Source organism: Scyliorhinus torazame, chromosome 11 (genome assembly GCF_047496885.1).
Source record: "Scyliorhinus torazame isolate Kashiwa2021f chromosome 11, sScyTor2.1, whole genome shotgun sequence".
NCBI lineage: Eukaryota > Metazoa > Chordata > Chondrichthyes > Carcharhiniformes > Scyliorhinidae > Scyliorhinus > Scyliorhinus torazame.
In genome coordinates this window covers 2441742-2455910 of record NC_092717.1, presented here as the reverse complement: position 1 = coordinate 2455910, position 14169 = coordinate 2441742, and the positions used below count along the sequence as shown (strand labels likewise).

At 48.3% G+C, this 14169-nt stretch overlaps 1 protein-coding gene across 2 annotated transcripts in view; it reads right to left on the bottom strand.

Moving 5' to 3' along the window:
- bbs9 (Bardet-Biedl syndrome 9) overlaps positions 1-14169 on the bottom strand; it is a 597963-nt gene that overhangs the window by 208026 nt on the left and 375768 nt on the right. For both annotated transcript variants that reach the window (XM_072466853.1, XM_072466854.1), the window contains one exon: positions 5794-5901. In XM_072466853.1, coding sequence (XP_072322954.1) covers positions 5794-5901 — 108 coding nt within the window. The remainder of the gene's footprint in view (positions 1-5793; positions 5902-14169) is intronic.

Sequence of the window (14169 nt, the reverse complement as noted above, 5' to 3'; positions counted from 1 at the left end):
CGAATGATCCGAAGTTCATCCAGCTCCAGCTCCAGTTCCCGAACACGGTTTCTGAGGAGCTGGAGATGGGTGCACTTGCTACAGATGAAATCAGCAGGGACACTGTTGGCGTCCCTCACCTCAAACATCCTGCAGGAGGAACATTGCACTACCTTCCCTGCCATCACCTCTAGATGAAAAAAAGAAAAGAAAAAGGGAATGATCTGACCCAGTTCCCAGCTCCATGGAGTTCAGGGGATGAACTGCTCCCAGTTCCCAGCTCCATGTAGTTCAGGGAATGATCTGCTCTCAGTTCCCAGCTCTGTGTAGTTCAGGGGATGATCTGCCTCAGTTCCCAGCTCTGTGTAGTTCAGGGGATGATCTGCCCCCAGTTCCCAGCTCCGTGTAGTTCAGGGGGTGATCTGCCCCCAGTTCCCAGCTCCGTGTAGTTCAGGGAATGATCTGCTCTCAGTTCCCAGCTCTGTGTAGTTCAGGGGATGATCTGCCCCAGTTCCCAGCTCCGTGTAGTTCAGGGGATGATCTTCCCCAGTTCCCAGCTCCATGTAGTTCAGGGGATGATCTTCCCCAGTTCCCAGCTCCGTGTAGTTCAGGGGATGATCTGCCCCAGTTCCCAGCTCCGTGTAGTTCAGGGGATGATCTTCCCCAGTTCCGAGCTCCGTGTCGTTCAGGGGATGATCTTCCCCAGTTCCCAGCTCCGTGTAGTTCAGGGGATGATCTGCCCCAGTTCCCAGCTCCATGTAGTTCAGGGGATGATCTTCCCCAGTTCCCAGCTCCGTGTAGTTCAGGGGATGATCTGCCCCCAGTTCCCAGCTCCATGTAGTTCAGAGGTGGTGGGAGGAGGGGGGTGGTTGTGGGTTGGGGGGGTGCGGGGTAGGTGGCGCTGGAGAAATGTGTTACCAATTCCCAACTCCAAGCACCAGACAGTGATCGCTGAACCACCTTGTCAGATATGCAATGAATGAAAACCAGAACAACCCATTTTGTATCCAAACTCCCTAATATTTGCTCTGAGTAAATCCAGTAACATTGGAGCAACAATAAATTATTGGCTCAGATCTTCTGGTCCCAGTGAAATGCTCGGATCATTTCAATGATGAGAAAATCTTTTAAAATGTTTTTCTTTCTTTCTTGTTAAATGAGTCTTTCTGATGCTTTACATAGGACAGTAAAGCTTCCAGTTTGAGATTTGGTCAGGAGAAAGCCAATTAGATTCTGACAATGACAGTCTGCTCATTTAGCTGATAATGATGAGGGTGCACGGGTGTTTTAGATAATAGCACCAATAATGTAACTCAGCTTTGTTAATAATAGTTTATTTTGTTCAACGGCAGAAGGTAAATTAATGAGATTAGTAATTTGATGCTATGATTCCACCTGCTTCAATCTCTGAAATGAGTGGGTGAACTACCCTGGACGGAACCTCAGAACCCGTCAAAAATCTCCTCCATCCAGCACGTTAAAGACACAAACTTCAAATAAAACACTTGATGTCTTGCTTGGGCAGCACGGTAGCACAGTGGTTAGCACTATGGCTTCACAGCGCCAGGGTCCCAGGTTCGATTTCCGGCTTGGGTCACTGTCTGTGCGGAGTCTGCACATTCTCCCCATGTCTGCGTGGGTTTCCTCCGGATGCTCCAGTTTCCTCCCACAAGTCCCAAAAGACGTGCTTGTCAGATGAATTGGACATTCTGATTTTACCCGAACAGGCACCGGAACTTGGCGACTAGGGGATTTCCACAGTAACTTCATTGCAGTTTTAATGTAAGCCTACTTGTTCCAATAAAGATTATTCTAAAATACAGATAGAGGAAACTTACTGTCATGTTACTGTGGAATCAAGTTGCAATCTGATTTTTTTTTGTTTTGTTTTGTTTTTATAAATTTAGAGTCCCCAATTATTTTTGCCAATTAAGGGTCAATTTAACGTGGCCAATCTACCTACCCTGCACATCTTTGGGTTGTGGGGGTGAAACCCACACAGACATGGGGAGAATGTGCAAACTCCACACGGACAGTGACCCAGAGCTGGGATCGAACCCGGGTCCTCAGCGCCGCAGTCCCAGTGCTAATCACTGCACCACATGCCACTCCATCAAGTTGCCATAATGCACTGAGATTTCACACTGAAGATGAATTACTCGTGATCGTTCTATGACATTGTTATTGCTGTGATATATGAGTAAGGCAGTGGAAGTTTTTCAGTTAACACACAATAAGAATCACCTTTAATAGTTACAACATCGGGAGCCACACAAAAACTGTTCAAAAGAATAATTGACATTAACGTCAGACCCCAAATATGTTTTATTAAAGGTCATGGATGGCATAAGTTATAAAAATGGGTAATTGTAATACAATTGCCGATATAAAAGTCATGATTTACAACATCAACCCTTCTGAAGAGGTCTTTCATTTGGCCTGATTGTTTCCAGAGTATTTAGCAGAGGCACCATAATCTGCTGCTTAAAGTGAACAGCTAACCAAATGGAAGTAATGGTTAAACTCGGCTGAGAATTACTCTGTAATCAGGTATAATTCTCACTTTGTTGTGATCATCAAATAATAAACACCTCGGAGATTGCAAACTTGTTGAAGTGAGCTTTCGAAAGCAGCAGCTTTCTAATCAGGTCAAACAATAAATGCACATTTCATTGATTAATCATCTTCAGAATCCTTCCTGTACTCTCAATCAGAAATGGAAGGGTTTGGGAAAGATGAAAAAATCTGATTGGACAAGTTTTTATTTTTTCTTAGCCCATTCAGTCTGTTAAACAGATTGGAGGAGGCTCAAATCCCAGAGCTGTATTGGTCAGAGAGGGAATGCCTACCACCCAGCAGACAAAATCTCACCCTGTGGAGCTCAAGAATGTGCAGGAGATGGGGAGCTCGTCTTTCTCCGCCATTTTCTTTTCCATTACTGTCTCGTTATAACCCGCAAGTATCTTACAGGATGGGAACAATAACGTCCCCGTGAACCTTGCAGAAAACGAGCTTCCCTGTTAAGGGGGCGGGGGACCTCTAAACAACATATAGTTGGATGAGAGATAAAGCCGGCCAGTTAGGCACTGGCAAGACAGACCCAGTTGGAATCCACCGTGTGATGTATATAATAGTTTATCGTAGTGATTGTAAATAAGCTAAGTTTCTTTGGACTACTCGGTGTGGACTCCTTTGTGACCTTATAAAACTGGCGACGAGGGTCAAACTGCATAACTAACACCTGCCAGGTAAGCCACCTCCCAGTCATGATCCGGAAGAAGGAACTGAAGGCACTGTTGCTAAGTTTGCAGATGATACAAAGATCTGTAGAGGGACAGGTAGTATTGAGGAAGCAGGGGGGCTGCAGAAGCTAGGAGAGTGGGCAATGAAGTGGCAAATGAAATACAATGTGGAAAAGTGTGAGGTTATGCACTTTGGAAAGAGGAATTTAGGCATAGACTATTTTCTAAATGGGGAAATGCTTAGGAAATCAGAAACACAAAGGGACTTCGGAGGTCTTGTTCAAGATTCTCTTAAGGTTAACACGCAGTTCAGTCGGCAGTTAAGAAGGCAAATACAATGTTAGCATTCATGTCGCGAAGGCTGGAATACAAGACCAGGGATGTACCTCTGAGGTTGTATGAGACTCTGGTCAGACCCCATTTGGAGTATTGTGAGCAGTTTTGGGCCCCGTATTTAAGAAAGAATGTGCTGGCCTTGGAAAGGGTCCAGAGGAGGTTCACAAGAATGGTCCCTGGAATGAAGAGCTTGTCACATGAGGAACGGTTGAGGTCTCTGGGTCTGTACTCGTTGGAGTTTAGAAGGATGAGGGGGGATCTTATAGAAACTTACAGGATACTGTGAGGCCTGGATAGAGTGGATGTGGAGAGGATGTTTCCATTTGTGGGAAAAACTAGAACCAGAGGACACCATCTCAGACTGAAGGGACGATCCTTTAAAACAGAGATGAGGAGGAATTTCTTCAGCCAGAGGGTGGTGAATCTGTGGAACTCTTTGCCGCAGAAGGCTGTGGAGGCCAATTCACTGAGTGTCTTTACGACAGACATAAATAGGTTCTTGATCAATAAGGGGATTAGGGGTTATGGGGAGAAGGCAGGGGAATGGGGATGAGAAAAATATCAGCCATGATTGAATGGCGGAGCAGACTCGATGGGCCGAGTGGCCTAATTCTGTTCCTTGTCTTATGGTCATTGTTGAATAAAGGTTGTATTTCTCTTTTCATTATGCCTCTGTTCGGACGGTTAGATGTCTTTGACGCCGGATTGGAAGACTGGAATCAGTGTGCTCAAATCAGAGCCAACAGTTTCATGGAGAATGACCGCCAGACAGTCATCTTGTTGACTGCCTGTGGCACACGTATGTTCAGAGAGATACGAAGCTTTATCTACTCAGCGGCGCCTGACACGCAAACCTTCGACCAACTCGTAACTCTACTGGGACAGCACTTTAACGCAATGCCATCCGCTATCGTACAGCGGGATTGTTTTAATAACGCGGAGCAGATCCCGGGTGAGTCCATCGCCAAATATTTGTTATGGTTGTGAAAGATGGCAGAATTTTGCGAATACGGCACTGCCCTGCACGAAGCTGCGAGACTTTAGTATGTGGCGTTAACAAGCCGCCATCCAAAATAAACTATTGGCTGAACCTTCCCTGAATCTACAACAAGCCATACACATTTCACTGTCCCGGGAAGGCGCAGAGCGAGGGGTGTAGGAAATACAAGGTATGAAGGTAAACACCTTGGGTGTGCCCCTCCTGGCATGGGATCCCTTCCAGATGGTTACCCTGCTCTGCCCTGAGCGCTGTAAAGGTCCAACCTGTTGGCCAAATACTGAGTTGTCACAATGAGAACCCTCAAGGTCGGATCATGCGAAAGCACCTTGATCATATTCGGTCCAGGCGACCAATTCTTCGGCAGCTTCCTCGTGAACACAACGTCCTCATCCAGCTGCCTCTGTTACTGAAGCAGCCCGTGACGGGACCCCAAGGGGGTCAAGCCCGAGGTCGTAGACACCAATTCATAGATGGAAACTCAAGCATCGGAAATCTCCGACGGGGAGTCAATAGTTCAGGAGCCACCAGCAGATCAATCACCGCAAGGTTTAAAGTAGAAGCAACATTGGCCTTCCAGGTTCACGCCTTCCAGATTCACGCCACCCAATCCGGCGCCCAGGTGCACGACGTCCAACCAGGCACAAAGAGAGTCCGGAGCCCTCCTTCCCCACGGGCATCGGAGGATTCGTCGGAATTTGGGGGGGGGGGGGTGAAGGGATGTGATATTCCACAAGTACCTGATGGGGTGGGAACAATTAACTTCCCCGTGAGCCTTGCACAATACGAGCTCCCCCCTTTAAGGGGAGCGGGGGGCCTCTAAAGAATGTCTAGTTATAAGGTATATAAAGCAAGCCAGTGAGGTACCAGCAAGGCTGACCCAGTTGGCATCTACCATGCGATGTATATAATAGTTATTGTAAATAAACTAAGTTTCTTTGAACTACTCTGTGTGGACTCCTTCGTGACCTTATAAAAATCTGCTGTTTTATTCCAAGCCTGATTCACACCACTGCGATGGACCAACATCATACACCACATCATGCATTGTAACACCACCTGTCACTCACAGGAGAGAAATCTGCAACCCAGAACTCCCAGATCCCAGCTGAGGGCATCGACTTCTAGAATATGCTTCCAGCTGGCAAATTTCTGGGAAAAATTTAAATTATGGAAAAAATCCAAGGACAGGATCATTCCCAAGTTGCAATGCTAGGGTATTTTGCAAGTTGTACCTACCAGGTTGTGGTTGTGTCTGCGTTACATATGAATGCTTCGGGGACATTCCAGCCACTGCAGGGTCTGCCAGTATCTCTTCTAGGTCTGACTCTGGAATAGTTTGACAGCCTGAAAACAAAGAACCATAGTTACTGAAGCTCTGTGGAGAGAAAATAGGGAACTATAGACCAGTGAGCTTAACATCGGTTGTAGGGATTTCATAGGATAAGGATTTCATAGCACAGCATTTGGAAAGCAGTGGTGCAATCAGACAAAGTCAGCATGGATTTATGAAAAGGGAATCATGCTTGACAAATCTACTGGAATTCTTTGAAGATGTAACTAGTAGAGTTAACCAGGGCGAACCGGTGCATGTGATTTATTTAGACTTTCAGAAGGCTTTTGACAAGGTCTCACATGGCAGATTAATATGCAAAGTAAAAGCGCATGGGATTCCGGGTAGTCGCTTGAGATGGATAGACAGCTGGTTAGCAGACAGGAAACAAAAACTTGGAATAAATAGGGTTTTTTCTGATTGGCAGGCAGTGACGAGTGGGGTACGGCAGGGATCTGCGCTAGGACCCCAACTGTTCACATAATATGTTTTGGGCGAGGGAACTAAATGTATTAGCTCCAAATTTGCAGATGATACAAAGTTGGGTGGGAGGGTGAGCTGTGAGGAGGATGCAGAGATGCTTCAGCGGGATTTGGACAGGCTGAGTGAGTGGGCACATGCACGGCAGATGCAGTGTAACGTAGATAAATATGAGATTATCCACTTTGGTAGTAAAAATAGGAAGGCAGATTATTATTTGAATGGGTGTAAATTGAGAGAGGCGGATACTCAGCGAGATCTTGGTGTCCTCGTGCATCAGTCGCTGAATAGTGCGCAGGTACAGCAGGCAGTAAAGAAGGCAAATGGTACATTGGCCTTGGATTTGACTATAGAATAGGGATGTTTTACTGCAATTGTGTAGGGCATTGGTGAGGCCACACCTGGAGTATTGTGGGCAGTTTTGGTGTCCTTATCTGAGGAAGGATGTTCTTGCTATGGAGGGAGTGCAGCGAAGGTTTACCAGGCTGATTCCTGGGATGGCGGGACTGTCATATGAGGAGAGGCTAAGTCGGTTAAGATTATATTCATTGGAGTTTAAAAGAATGAGAGGGAATCTTATAGAAACTTATAAAATTCTAACAGGGTTAGACAGGTCAGCATGGTAGCACAAGTGGATAGCACTGTGGCTTCACAATGCCAGGGTCCCAGGTTGGATTCCCCACTGGGTCACTATCTGTGCGGAGTCTACACGTTCTCCCCGTGTCTGCGTGGGTTTCCTCCGGGTGCTCCGGTTTCCTCTCACAGTCCAAAGACGTGCAGGTTAGGTGGTTTGGCCATGATAAATTGCCCGTAATGTCTAAAAAAAAAGGTTAGGAGCAGTTATTGGGTTATGGGGATAGGGTGGAAGTGAGGGCTTAAGTGGGTGGGTGCAGACTCGATGGGCCGAATGGCCTCCTTCTGCACTGTATATTCTATGTTCTAGACAGGGAAGATTCAGAAAGAATGTTCCCGATGGTGGGGGAGTCCAGAACTAGGGGTCATAGTTTGAGGATAAGGGCTGAGGTGAAGAGAAATGTCTTCACCCAGAGAGCGGTGAATCTGTGGCATTCACTCCACAGAAAGTAGTTGAGGCCAAATCATTGTGTAATTTCAAGAAGGAATCAGATACAGCTCTTGGGGCTAAAGGGATCGAAGGATATGGGGGGAAGGTGGGATCAGGGTATTGAACGTGATGATCAGCCACGATCATAATGAATGGCGGAGCAGGCTCGAAGGGCCGGATGGCATCTTCCAGTTCCTATTTTCTATGTTTCTATAGACCAACATCCCACTGCATTGGCAATCTCATCATCAGTTTTTACAGGAAACAGACCGATGTTCAGAGCTCATTTTGAGCTGCATGTTTTCTCCGTTCGTTTAGTTTTTTTCCATTGACAGGGGCTCAGAATGTGGAGTTTTGACGGATTTACCTAGAGCCAAAACTCTCCACAGAGTCATATACTGGGGCACAACATCTGTAATTCTTTGCGAAGTGTTTTAACAAGATACCGGCTGAAATTCTCTGGGCGTTACTATTCACTTTTCCTGCTGCCAGTGGATGAATGTGTCTGACGTGGGGGTGGTGGGGGGCGTGGTACCCGGCTTCCCCCCCGACAGGCAACCTTTCATTTCCCTCTGGTTGCCACAGAAAATGTATGGGGTGGGGTGGTTACAATGGGAAAGGGGACTGCTTTGTCCTGGATGGTGTCGATTGTTGGAGCTGCGCTCATCCAGGCAAGTGGAGAGCATTCCATCACACTCCTGACTTGTGTCTTGTAAGTGGTGGACAGGCTTTGTTTTTGAGGGGGCAGCAGTGCTATTCACTGCATGCCGCCCTTGGTAGCCACAGTATTAATGTGGCTGGGTCCAGTTCAGTTTCTGATCAATGGTAACCCCCAGGATATTGACTGTGGGGGATTCAGCGATTGTAATGCTATTGAACGTCAAGTGGCGATGGTTAGATCCTCTCTTGTAGGAGATGGTCATTGCCGGGCACTTATGTGACTTGCCACTTGTCAGCCCAAGCCTGGATATTGCCCAGGTCTTGCTGCATTTGGACATGGACTGCTTCACCTTTGGATTGTGGGGGTCAGACCTACACAGACACGGGGAGAATGTGCAAACCCAACGCGGACAGCGACCTGGGCCGGGATCGAACTTGGGTCCTTGGCACCGTGAGGCAGCAGTGCGAACCACTATGCCTCTGTGCCGCCCCTTAGTAATGATAACTAAAATGGGGGGAAAAGTGAAAGTAGAAATGCTTTTAAATTGCAAATGCTGAATATCAGGCGCAGAGTAGAAAATGCTAATTCACAGCTGGTCTGTCAGGATCTGAAAGGGTCACATTTCTGGTGGAATGCAGAAGGGAATCCAAAAGAGGAAGTGTGGCTAGATCTGTGCCTGTGGTGATTCTTAAACTGGCTATAGAATTAATTTTTGTACTTCTGAGGTTACAGGTCACACAAATGGTAAAAACCGAGTCCCACCTGACTCTGGTCGTTCTGAAGGGCAGCTTGTGTCGACCACCAGAAAAGGGACAGGGTGTAGAAAGCCTTTATGCTGAAAAAATACACACCCTCCCTCCCCCTTCAGACTGGAATACAGCCAGAGCAAGCAGCTATTCCAGATGTTAGCTAATAAACAGTGTTAAAGAAGAGACAGCCTGTCCATTGACTTTTGGCAGCACAATGTGCCTGTGCAGTGTGACCTATACAATTCGTGTGCTGTTGAATCAGAGCTGTGTAACACTGTGGAGCTTATCAATCGTGGCAAATCAGTTCAAAAGAAGCTGAACCTCAGTTAGCAGGTTTGGATGGAAATAGAAATTAACAGCCAAAAATTAAGAAAAATATTTAAATATTTTTCCTGAATGAAATAAAGGAAATTAGACTTTGCCACGTTTATTTTTCTTCTCCTTTGCCTTGCTAAGATGTATTTCGCTGTGAATCAAATGAACTTTTGAGTGACATGTTCAGGAACAAAAAGGGGATAAAACACACAGCACAGCATTAAGTGCTGGCAGTTTAATTTTCCAGTTTTATTATAGAGTTTAAAGACTTGCACTACATAAACATTAAGAATAATAAAAAATAAACGAACAAAGAAATGCAAAGCAAAATACTTAAATGAATAAAATGCGTTACTCTAACCTATCTAGAATTGCTATTCCCTTCACTTGCTGTCAGCTGACCTGATTGTGCTCTGATTTTGATTGGGGATGATTGTTAAACAAGTGCAGTTGTAAATAGAAGACACTACCTCTGGTGGTGAATAATGTCACATTGTACATAATGAAAACCAAACTCAGTGGAGGAAGAATCACTCAGGATTCTAACTGACACCCAGCGGCGATTACTAAACTGTAATTTCAGCCACTCCCAGAATATATAATCATTACAATAATCAGTTTATAACTGTAGTCTGAACAATGTCCTGTAATGAGGTCTGTGTGTAGAAATCACTGCCGTGCATTAACTATTTTTCATCATTCCCGGTGTTTATGTAAATGCTTGGCGAGCACAGGCTTTGGAGGATTGGCTGTGTGTTGACCTAGCCCTCGACATTTACTCCTGTATCTCAGCTTTAATGTGGGTTGGCCGCAGTGCTGCTATGTCAGATTTTTGTGGCTGAGTCACAGCTCAAAGAATTTGAACTGAACAGCGTTAGTGTAAAAGCAGCCACGGCAGAGCGGCGAAAGCTTTCCTTTGTGGGCAGACAACAGCACAGGCTGCATGCTCTATGTGGCTGAGGTGTGAGGAAAGCACCGAGGAGGATTACTAACCCTCTAATGCAATCATTGCAGGAGTGAGCGATAATTAACAGAAAATAACCATTATAAGGCAACAACATACACTTGTGGTCGAGATGACTGTGTAGGCTGCTTCATACTCACTCCTGTGGTTTATCACAACCCCTGCATTGTCCCACCACCTTACAACACATTCTGCCAACACTTACTATCTATGTTGAAAGGTTGAACTGTAGCCAAAACCCCAGTTAAATAAACCATTCCAGTGGAAACAGATGTGTCCATGAGAGTGAACCAATCTCCTATTTTCACTACACCCAAAACAGGTGTAAAACCCCTTCCTCAGAACCCTTGCATTTGAGACATTAATCTGCCCTTTCATTGCAGGCGCTGATGGTTCTGTTATATTTCCACTCTATTGTGTTGTTATTTTAGATTTTTAGCAGTGGCAGCTTGCTTCTCCTTACAGAAGCTGTATTGTGTTCTTAATCCCTCTTGAGAGTAGCAGCTTTTTAAAAATGTTTGCTGTATTTGGTTTTATTGCAGCAGTGAATCAGTCTCTCAGCGCACGTGGAGCTTCCCTCGCACTGCTTTAAACTCAGCAACAGCATTTCATCATCAATACAAACACTGGGGAAAGCACATAGGTCACAAAATGAGACTAACATTAATGTGACTGGTGGCCAAACACAGATTTCAAAAGTAAATGGACAAACATGCACTGGAGAGCAAGCTAGAGATACAGCTTTCAAATGAAACTTACTCCCGTTGTCCCAAATACTAGAGTTTCTGACGTGAGTCACTTTATACCTTACTGGTGAGCACAGTACGAAATCTTACAACACCAGGTTAAAGTCCAACAGGTTTGCTTCGATGTCACTAGCTTTCGGAGCACTGCTCCTTCCTCAGGTGATCCTCCACATCATTACTGGTGAGAGTTTGATGTTATGCCAACCCAAAATGTTAACAATTCAGGTTGATGACCTTTGATGTCTTTCTGCACAGATGCTGCCTGAGCATCTTCTGATTTTATATCAGATTCAAAGAGTGGAATTCTCCCATCCTGCCCAATCGAGCAGCAGGCACAATGTCAGAAATCCGCCAGCGTTAAAACAATGTGCAATTCTCCCGCTGGCTGGTTAATGGTGGGTCAGCTCTCCCGCTGGCTGGTTAATGGTGGGTCAGCTCTCCCGCTGGCTGGTTAATGGTGGGTCAGCTCTCCCGCTGGCTGGTTAATGGTGGGTCAGCTATCCCGCTGGCTGGTTAATGGTGGGTCAGCTCTCCCGCTGGCTGGTTAATGGTGGGTCAGCTCTCCCGCTGGCTGGTTAATGGTGGGTCAGCTATCCCGCTGGCTGGTTAATGGTGGGTCAGCTCTCCCGCTGGCTGGTTAATGGTGGGTCAGTTATCCCGCTGGCTGGTTAATGGTGGGTCAGCTCTCCCGCTGGCTGGTTAATGGTGGGTCAGCTATCCCGCTGGCTGGTTAATGGTGGGTCAGCTCTCCCGCTGGCTGGTTAATGGTGGGTCAGCTCTCCCGCTGGCTGGTTAATGGTGGGTCAGCTCTCCCGCTGGCTGGTTAATGGTGGGTCAGCTCTCCCGCTGGCTGGTTAATGGTGGGTCAGCTCTTCTGCTGGCTGGTTAATGGTGGGGCAGCTATCACGCTGGCTGGTTAATGGTGGGTCAGCTCTCCCGCTGGCTGGTTAATGGTGGGGCAGCTATCACGCTGGCTGGTTAATGGTGGGTCAGCTCTCCCGCTGGCTGGTTAATGGTGGGTCAGCTATCCCGCTGGCTGGTTAATGGTGGGTCAGCTCTCCCGCTGGCTGGTTAATGGTGGGTCAGCTCTCCTGCTGGCTGGTTAATGGTGGGGCAGCTATCCCGCTGGCTGGTTAATGGTGGGTCAGCTCTCCCGCTGGCTGGTTAATGGTGGGACAGGTATCCCGCTGGCTGGTTAATGGTGGGGCAGCTATCCCGCTGGCTGGTTAATGGTGGGTCAGCTCTCCCGCTGGCTGGTTAATGGTGGGGCAGCTACCCCGCTGGCTGGTTAATGGTGGGTCAGCTCTCCCGCTGGCTGGTTAATGGTGGGGCAGCTATCACGCTGGCTGGTTAATGGTGGGTCAGCTATCCCGCTGGCTGGTTAATGGTGGGGCAGCTCTCCCGCTGGCTGGTTAATGGTGGGTCAGCTCTCCCGCTGGCTGGTTAATGGTGGGGCAGCTATCACGCTGGCTGGTTAATGGTGGGTCAGCTCTCCCGCTGGCTGGTTAATGGTGGGGCAGCTATCACGCTGGCTGGTTAATGGTGGGGCAGCTCTCCCGCTGGCTGGTTAATGGTGGGGCAGCTATCACGCTGGCTGGTTAATGGTGGGGCAGCTATCCCGCTGGCTGGTTAATGGTGGGGCAGCTATCCCGCTGGCTGGTTAATGGTGGGTCAGCTACCCCGCTGGCTGGTTAATGGTGGGGCAGCTATCCCGCTGGCTGGTTAATGGTGGGGCAGCTATCACGCTGGCTGGTTAATGGTGGGTCAGCTATCCCGCTGGCTGGTTAATGGTGGGGCAGCTATCCCGCTGGCTGGTTGATGGTGGGGCAGCTATCACGCTGGCTGGTTAATGTTGGGTCAGCTATCCCGCTGGCTGGTTAATGGTGGGTCAGCTCTCCCGCTGGCTGGTTAATGGTGGGTCAGCTATCCCGCTGGCTGGTTAATGGTGGGTCAGCTATCCTGCTGGCTGGTTAATGGTGGGGCAGCTATCCCGCTGGCTGGTTAATGGTGGGGCAGCTATCCCGCTGGCTGGTTAATGGTGGGGCAGCTATCCCGCTGGCTGGTTAATGGTGGGGCAGCTCTCCCGCTGGCTGGTTAATGGTGGGGCAGCTCTCCCGCTGGCTGGTTAATGGTGGGGCAGCTCTCCTGCTGGCTGGTTAATGGTGGGGCAGCTCTCCCGCTGGCTGGTTAATGGTGGGGCAGCTCTCCCGCTGGCTGGTTAATGGTGGGGCAGCTCTCCTGCTGGCTGGTTAATGGTGGGGCAGCTACCCCGCTGGCTGGTTAATGGTGGGGCAGCTATCCCGCTGGCTGGTTAATGGTGGGGCAGCTATCCCGCTGGCTGGTTAATGGTGGGGCAGCTATCCCGCTGGCTGGTTAATGGTGGGGCAGCTCTCCCGCTGGCTGGTTAATGGTGGGGCAGCTATCCCGCTGGCTGGTTAATGGTGGGGCAGCTATCCCGCTGGCTGGTTAATGGTGGGGCAGCTATCCCGCTGGCTGGTGACGTGAACACCATTTGCATTTGTTAACATCTCATAAATGCTCATTGGACCAGCTTTTCACCAGAATCTCCTCACGCCTCCCAATCTTTCCTCATGCCAGTGGGAACGTACCTCGGTCTCAAACCCATTTGGAAGTGAGTCTTGTCTGCAAGTCAGAGCTCAGATCGCCAGTGACTTCGAGGTGACTGCGACATACATGGGCTCCCTGCCATTCCACTAGTGGTGCCCTCTTCTTGCGATGAATGTCACACTGCCGGGCCTGTGGGGATGGTCTGCTCCTGATCTTTGCCGACATTGTCCACAAGGACACCACTGTGCTGCGGCAATCATACAGCCTCCACTTTCAGACACTGACCAGTACTATGGGGTTGGGGGGGTTAAGGGGTCCTCTGCCCCAGTGGCTGACACCATTGTCCACAAGGACACCACTGTGCTACATTACTCAGACAGGGGTCCACTTTCACAAACAAACATTTCTACCAGAGTGGGGTGTGAGGGGAGGGGATGACGAGCACAAGGGGGCAATGAGGAAAGAGGGCTGTGCAAGGGTTGCCGGGGGGGAGATGGTGGTTTAAGGGTCTTGATAGAAGGCAGAGAGTCAAGGGGATGGAGGAGGATGAGGAACAATTGAAGGCAGAGGGTAGATGGAGGGAGGGAAATTCGAGCCCGACAAGGATGCACGAAACTCTGAAAAACAACGGGGTCAAAGGGATACCACATTTTTGATTGTATGGGGATGCACGCAGACTTCCGAACAGGAGGTGGAGGAAGTTGTTAGTATCTGAGGGATGGGTTGCACAGAGATT